Source organism: Aythya fuligula, chromosome 2 (assembly GCF_009819795.1).
Source record: "Aythya fuligula isolate bAytFul2 chromosome 2, bAytFul2.pri, whole genome shotgun sequence".
Classification (NCBI taxonomy): Eukaryota; Metazoa; Chordata; class Aves; order Anseriformes; family Anatidae; genus Aythya; species Aythya fuligula.
Genome location: NC_045560.1, coordinates 142,613,589 through 142,622,315, shown reverse-complemented (window position 1 = coordinate 142,622,315; position 8,727 = coordinate 142,613,589). Strand labels below are relative to the sequence as shown.

Below are 8,727 nucleotides of genomic sequence, written 5' to 3'. Positions count from 1 at the left end.
GAATCGCGGAGAGACGCGGAATCGCGGTGAGACGCGGAATCGCGGAGAGACGCGGAAAAGGGAATTGCGGTGAGACGCGGAATCGCGGAGAGACGCGGAAGCGCGGTGCGATACGGGCCATCCGAGATCGAGTTGCTACGGGAGACCAGAGGCGTCAGTGGACAATGGCGGCCGACCCTCACCGTGTGGCGAGTCGGCACAGAGCAGAGGGGCGGAGATCAGGACTCTGCAGCCTGTCTGACGTAACCATGGAGGCAGCGGCAGCAGCGGCTGTGCTGCTTCTCTCTGGCATTCTTTTTATAAGAAGTTATCTTGCAATGCAAAAAAAGACTATTCGTCCCCAGATCGGTGTTATAACTATGTTTCTGGATAACATTCCGTGGGGTTGCCACATTCTACAGACTATTAATGACGATTTAGCTCTATTGCAGGGCAGGAGAGCAGAGACGCAGATTACACCGCCAAATGACCACCGTCAGGCTCGTTCACAAACAGCTTCTAGGGTTGCAGCTGGCACGGCCTGCAGCCGTATAGCAGACGTTACACTCTCTTTCCTAACTAGTAATCATGTGTCTCATCCATTTGTGGTGAATGGTCAGTGGCAAAAAGAAAAGGGGGAGAGTAAGGGGCGACAAAGACGGAAACGGTGCCAGGAGGATGCCACTGACACTAACAGCATGGGTAATAGGAGTAGTATAAGTGACACAGGTGACGGTGCGGGGCGGCGGCAGGCGCTGCCGCGCTGCGGGGCACTCTGCCTGCTGCTCGCCCTCGCCGGCCTGTGCACTGCTGCCGACGGTGCTAGAGCAAAATGTGAAGACTGCTCAGATGGCAGTGATGAGAGTGCTTGTGTGAAGAAGACGTGTGCTGAATCTGACTTTGTGTGCAACAGTGGTCAGTGTGTGCCAAATAGATGGCAGTGTGATGGGGATCCGGACTGTGAAAATGGGTCTGATGAGAGTGCTGAGCTGTGTCATATGAGAACATGCCGGGTAAATGAAATCAGGTGTGGTCCTCAGTCAACCCAGTGTATCCCAGTGTCCTGGAAATGTGATGGTGAAAAGGACTGCGACAGTGGAGAAGATGAAGAGAGTTGTGGCATTGTGACTTGTAGTGCAGCAGAATTCACATGCAGTAGTGGGCAATGTATTTCCAAAAGCTTTGTCTGCAATGTTCAAGATGACTGCAGTGATGGTAGCGATGAGTTGGAGTGTGCACCTCCTACCTGTGGTGTTCATGAGTTTCAGTGCAAGAGTTCTACCTGCATCCCTATCAGCTGGGTGTGTGATGATGATGCTGACTGCTCCAACCACTCGGATGAATCTTTGGAGCAGTGTGGCCGCCAGCCTGCACCTCCAGTGAAGTGTGCTACGAGTGAGGTGCAGTGCGGCTCAGGTGAATGTATCCACAAGAAGTGGCGATGTGATGGAGATCCTGATTGCAAGGATGGAAGTGATGAAATTAACTGCCCTTCTCGGACCTGCAGGCCAGACCATTTCAGATGTGAAGATGGGAACTGTGTCCATGGGAGTAGGCAGTGCAGTGGTGTGAGAGACTGTCTGTATGGCACTGATGAAGCAAACTGTAACAATGTTATTCAGTGTTCTGGACCTGGCAAATTCAAGTGCAGAAGTGGAGAATGCATAGATATCAATAAAGTGTGTAACCAGCAGAGAGACTGCAAGGACTGGGGTGATGAGCCCCTGAAGGAATGCATCATAAATGAATGTGACTGTCCAGCTGGGTTTGAGTTTATAGACAAGAGAAACTGTGGAGACATTGATGAATGTCAAAACCTTGGTATCTGTAGTCAAATGTGTATCAACCTGAAAGGTGGCTACAAAAGTGAACGTAGCCGTGGATATCAGATGATTCCTGCTACAGGAACCTGGAAAAGGTCATACTGGTACAAAGACACAAATAACACCTGTGATTGCAATGACGCTGCTAAGCAGGGTTTAGGGGTTTGTAGCATGGAGACAAGGGGTAACAACTACAGTGTTTGGAACAATTGTACAGCTTTGGCCTTACCTCCTGATGTGCTTCTGATTTGTGGGGATGGGGCCTGGCAAGGTATCCCTGCAAATGCTATCAGATGTCCATGTTACATAGATAAACTCATTGTATTTGCTCCTAGCTTGTTACAGTTGCGTGAGATCACCAGACATAAATGGACATTGCTTGCATTGGATTGCAATGATAATGTTGAATTGTGTGGGGTTGCAGCTAGAGCGGCATTAGCAATTTCAGTGCCTGGAGTGGCATCTGCGGCCGCATGTAACAACTTAGAAAAATTGGTATGCTGGGCCGAGAGGCAAGCCTATGCCACGACAGAGATACTTGAGGAGATGTTACCAGATCAAAATAGTCTGCAACATCTGCTTTTACAGGATCAAGCTGCTATTGACATCTTGCTTTTGGCTCAAAGGAATGGGTGTGAGGACTTTAAGGGAATGTACTGTTTAAACCTTTTTGATCATAATGTGTCAATTCACAAATCCATTACTTTCCTGAAAGAGCACATGAGAAAGATTCAATATGGTATCAATCCTTTCAATCAATGGTTCACTGACTTGTTTGAAACAAAGTGTAGATGGTTGCTGGGTTTAATCACAAGGGGATTAAGGATTTGGTTTATGGTGGTGGTAATCATCGTTGTGTGTTGTAAGTATAGCTAAAGAGTTACTTGTAAAACTGCTGTGTCAGGCTTGGTTTGCTCAAAAGAAGAAGGGGGAATTGTTGAGGGATTTCTTGAAACAGCAAAAATCCCATGGCTTGCTGTAGCTGAGCAAACCAAGCTACCAGGGCAACTATGAGAAGTTCCCATGACAGTGTTCCCACATCGCCCAATTGAGGAATTCAGGAAAATATTGTTACCAGTAGCTGGCCTCAAGGACAAGGTCTATGTGACTGCTAATCACAAGGGGGTTGTTTTCTTGCAGGTGGGGTTGTTTTCTTGTAGCTGTTTGTCTGAGTGCTTTTGACCAATAATCTTGTGTGAAACACTGTCCACCCCTGTTAAGTTCTCTATAAAAGTTAGGCTATTCGGGCAATAAAATGGAGCATGATCTGACTCTACTGTGTGTCTGTCGTGCTTTCGACCGTGCTTCCTGCAACACATCCCGTGACCATGAGTCCATGCAGCAGTGGGTGGACTTCCAAAGGCCTATCCTATCCTGAAATATACTCCGTTTATTCATTATCTATTCTTTATCTTCATTAAGACTGAAATACCAAATGAGATAAGACTTTATTACGCATGTATCTAATTGCAGTTTTAAAGTCTAAAAGCACAAGTCAAAAAGACAATCACAGGGAAACAGAAGCAGAGAGCTGTGGAGTGATTTCTCTGAGATCACACAGCAAGTCACTGACAAAATTAAATTGTTAGGAGATCATAGATTTGGTGAATTGCAAGTGAGTAATCTGTTCGCTAGATAGAACAATGTTTAATTTTAAGCTCTGGGATGTGTTTTACAAGGACATATTTTGCGGTGGATGTGCCTAGGAAAAAAAAAAATCTCCTTTGGAGATTATCTACCTAAATCTAAAATTATCTACCTACTTCAAATGGCATTTCAAAATGCACACGTGTTCCTAATCCCTAAATTGTCTTTGGACAAAAAGGGAGAAACTATCCAACTGTTAACCAAAATTTTTTCTCAAATATTATGAATCTTCATGTTCTCTGAAACTTTTTTTTTCCAGGGCAGCCGTAGTCATACATGAAGTATCTCAAACCAATGTGGCACAAATGACAGAGATTTTCAAATTCTGTATGAGCACTTTTGCTTTTTGAAACACCTATTAACTATTAAAACTGAAATTTGTCCTTCCAGTACTATGAAGAACTGAGTTAATGTTTAATTATACCCACTCAGTAACCATTTTTTTTTAATTTATTTATTTTTTTTTTCTGTCTCCTAGGTTGAAAGACAAAAAAAAAGTCTACTCATTTTGGAATGAGTAGACTGACCGATATGAAAACAAAGTGGAACCTGATAAAACACACAAAAATGTATTTTTTAGGAATATTGGGTGGCTCATGAACAAAAGTAGGCTGATTTTTTGAGGCTGTCTTAACTACAAGTTTTGATTCAAGACAAGAGAAATAGGAGCCAGGTATACATATATATATATACATATATATATGTATATAAAGTATAATGTCATAGTACATGTAAAATTCACAATACAACAGTGTTGCAATAAACTAATATAAATAGAATATAAAGGGTGTTTTTTTTTTTTTTTTACAAATAATTAGAGAATTTCTGAAGTTGTATTGAAGTTGTTTGCTGTTGTTGAGAATTGTGTAGTCTCATTGACTACATAATCTAAAAAATCAAGAACATAAAGCTAAAAACAAAGGATAAAGGCCTTCCAAAACCAGAAAGAGATAGAGAAAAAGAGAGAGATGATCAGAAGTATGATTTATTATATTACCAGGGAATATTAAGTCCTGTTGTCAAATTAGGTTAGCAAAATGAAAGCTGAAGAGACTGTTATTTGCTAAAATGCATGCAGATGACTAACAGTGTGGAAATGTTTGGGGAAATAGAAAAGGATTAAAGCTAAAATGCAATTTTGTTAGATGAAGTAGGTATCACATAAGCTGGAAATCAGAAAAAAAAAAAATCTGAAATCTGGAGAAGAGAGATGTAAAGTAATTGTATTTATATTGTCAGCTTTTAGTGTATAAAATTATGGCCATCTCATTAGCTACTATCTGAAATGAGCACGTAGTGCTAGACCTGGTAATCATTTAATTAATGATTACAATTAAAAATAGAATCAAATATTTGTGATATTCTAAAAATGCTCAGCTAAGAAATTTACACTTTTTCCAAGAGTACTGTACAATTTCTTACTTAATATAAATAAGAACTAAGTAAGAACTAAAACTATTTTTTAGCATAGTTTTGCCAATTTATGTGGGTTCTTTGCAATAGATAAGTTATCTAGTACAGAAGGCATAAAGATCTTCTCTTTGAATGTGTGTTAGCAATGACATTGCCTGGTTAGATATCTTCTGCTTGCCCACTCTTCTTCTTTCTTTCTCTCCTTATTTATCTGTCCTTTCGTTTGTACATTGCAAGTTCTATCTTGTTCAGTATATTAGGAGAGAGAATGAAATCCCACTTGTTTTCTAATCTATCTTTGTTATGGTGGTAATTAACTCATCTGGTTTGTTTTAATGTGTGTCTCCTCTGTGACCTTATTTTTATTTTCACCGAAAATGAGTTTATGATGAACTGATAAAATCAATATACACGTGCTGGCTTTCAGTTAACATCATGGTTTTACTATTAAGAAATTTATAGCATAACCATATTGCTCATTATTTGATATTTCTTTGTGTTGTACCCTATGTCATGTTATTTTACACAATTTCTTGTGTTTTTTTTTTGTTTGTTTGTTTGTTTGTTTGTTTCAATTTAGATAAAAAATATTATCTTATCTTAATTATCTTTGGTTACTGATAATTCTGCATTAAGTACAGGAAGCTTATACCTCCAACAAAGCAGGGAAACAAAAATAGAAGAACCAATCATTGGGCTCTATAAATTTATATTTTATATAGTCATTAATAATATAATATTTTATTTTGATTCACTGCAACAAAGTGTAACATATTAGTTTATAGGCAGCTGATAACTCAATCATGTTAGGTTCTGTATAGTACTACTACATCATGTGCTGGTGAAGTAAACATGCAGTTACAATAAAAAAAATAAGGGGGATGTAATAAATGAGAATTTCACAATATCAGATGTTTAGATGCAATCAAAATAATTCTTCTACTACTATTATTTTCAAAATTCAACTCAAGAAGTTTTATGTAAAAGTTTCAAAAGCAAAATGAAAATTGTTTTGACTTATCATAGAATCACAGAATCATAGAATAGCTTGGGTTGAAAGGGACCTTAAGATCATCTAGTTCCAACCTCCTCTCCCCCCACTATCTCAGGTTGTCCAAAGCCCCATCCAAACTGGCTTTGAACACCTCCAGGGATGTAGCATCCACAACTTCTCTTGGCAACATGTGCCAGTGCCTCACTACTCTTACAGTGAAGAATTTATTCCTAATGTCTAATCTAAATCTATCCTCTTTTAGTGTAAGACTATTCCCCCTTGTCCTATCATTATCTACCTAAGTAAAGAGTTCTTCTCTATCCTTTTTATAAGACCCCTTTAAGTATTTAAAAGCCACAGTGATGTCTGTCTGAAGCCTTTTCTTCTCCATGCTGAACAGCCCCATCTCTCTCAGCCTTTCTTCATAGGAGAGGTGCTCCAACCCTCTAATCATCTTTGTAGACCTCCTCTGGGCTCACTCTAACAGGTCCACATCTTTCTTGTGCTGGGGGCCCCAAACCTGGATGCAGTACTCCAGGTGAAACCTCATAAGGGCAGAACAGAGGGGAACAGTCACCTCCCTTGACCTGCTAGTCACACCTGTTTTGATGCAGCCCAAGATGCAGTTGGCCTTCCAGGTTGCAAGCACACACTGCTGGCTCATGTCATGCCTTTCATCCACCAGAACCCAGAAGTTTCTCTCCACAGGGCTGCTCTCAATGAGTTTTTCTCCCAGTCTGTACTTATGTCTGGGATTGCCCTAACCCAGGTATAGCACCTTGTACTTGGACTTGTTGAACCTCATGCAGTTCACACAGGCTCACTTCTCCAGCCTTTCCAGGTCCCTTTGAATGGCATCTCTTCTTTCTTTGGTATCAATTGCACCACTCAGTTTGGTGTCATCTGCAAACTTGCTGAGGGTGTACTCAATCCCATCGTCTATGTTATTGATGAAGATATTGAAAAATACTGATCCCAGGACAGACCCCTGAGGGATACCGCTCATCACCGGCTTCCACCTGGACATAGAACCATTGATCATTACTCTCTGAGTGCAGTCACTGAGCCAATTCCTTACCACTGGATAGTCCACCCTTCAAATCCATACATTTCAAAAATAGAGATTAGGACATCGTATAGGACCATGTCAAAAGCCTCACAGAAATACAAGTAGATGACATCAGCTGGTCTTCCCTTGTTGACTGATGAAGTCACTCCATTGTAGAAGACCACCAGATTGGTCAGGCATGATTTTCCCTTGGTGAAACCATGCTGGCTGTCCCAAATCACCTCCATGTCCTGCATGTGTCTTAACGTTGCCTCAGGGAAGATTCATTCCATGATCTTGCTAGGCATAGAGGTGAGGTTCAATGGTCTGTATTTCCCTAGGTCTTTTTTCTTACATTTTTTAAAAATGGAGTGATGTTTCCCTTTTTCCAGTCTCCAGGGATTTTGCCTAACTGACATAATTTTTCAAATATGATGGAGAGAGTGGCTTGGTGACTACATCAGCCAATTCCCTCAGTACCCTAGGATACATGTCATCAGGGCCCAGGGACTTGTAGTTGTTAAGTTGCGTCAGGAGGTCCCAAACTTGCTCTTCACTTACAGTGGGAGGGACTCTGTTCCCCCAGACCCTGCTAAGAATTTTGGGGACTGAAGAAATGTAGGAAGCCTGATCACCAGTGAAGATCAAAGCAAAGAAGCTGTTAAGTACCTCTGCCTTTTGCACATCTTTTGTTACCAGTTCTCTGTCTGGAAAGCATGACTTACGAAGAGAGGCTGAGGACACTTGGGTTGTCTAGTTTGGAGAAAAGGAAGCTGAGAGGGAACGTCATTGCTCTCTACAGCTTCCTGAGGGGGAGGAAGTGGAGAGGGAAATCCTGGTCTCTTCTGCCTGGTAAAGAATTATAGGACATGGGAAAGACACAAAACTGAGTCTGGGGATGTTCAGACTGGATATTAGGAAAAAAAAAAATCTTTCCCCTGATCATGGTCAAACACTGGAACAGGCCTGCTAGAGAGGTGTGCCTAACATGCCTAACAGTGTTCAAGAGATGTTTGGACAATGCCCTCAATGTTATGTTTTAACTGAACTATTCTATTCTATTCTATTCTATTCTATTCTATTCTATTCTATTCTATTCTATTCTATTCTATTCTATTCTATTCTATTCTATTCTATTCTATTCTATTCTATCCTATTCTATTCCTTCCAACTGAACTATTCTATTCTATTCTATTCTATTCTATTCTATTCTATTCTATTCTATTCTATTCTATTCTATTCTATTCTATTCTAGTTTCGACATCAAAATGAAAAAGTACCACATTTTTTAAATGAGAAGTACAGATTGTCTCTCTTTTGTATAACTGTGGAGGAATGGTTAAGTGAAGTAGGTCATGTGAATGTTGAGCAACTAGGAGGTCGCGAGCTAACAAAGTATCGAACGCAGCTCATATGAGTCTGAGAAAGTACGTAAGGTCTAAAAAAGTATCGAACGCAGCTCATATGAGTCTGAGAAAGTACGTAAGGTCTGGGAGCTAATCAGGCACAAGGACACGATATCCGTTGGAGGTTTGGGAAAGTACTAACTGTGTTATTTCGGTTGATGGGAGTGAGAAACTAGCTGATAAAATAGAGAAATGCACTAACCAATCATGAGCTTAGCTTTTGCAATATGTATGAGCTAATTATATTGAATTAGATAAAAGACGACTGAGCTATCCAATAAATTGAAGTTCAGTGATCACTCATATTGAGCGTCTGTGTCTTCCTTCCGTCGACAACAAATGTCCTCGCAACATATAACCAGAATTTTTATCTTATGGTAGGATAGCTTCTTAAACTAATTTAGTAGCAGTCTCAAT

At 40.5% G+C, this 8,727-nt stretch overlaps 1 protein-coding gene across 1 annotated transcript; it reads left to right on the top strand.

The window, feature by feature from the left end:
• Positions 1 to 686: 686 nt before the first annotated feature.
• On the top strand, positions 687 to 8,321 carry LOC116485669 (very low-density lipoprotein receptor-like; the record flags this gene model as incomplete). The annotated part of the gene is made up of 2 exons (XM_032181159.1): positions 687 to 1,964; positions 8,160 to 8,321. Coding segments are annotated over 2 exons (1,440 nt in total), but the record flags the coding sequence as incomplete, so codon positions are not given.
• Positions 8,322 to 8,727: the final 406 nt, after the last annotated feature.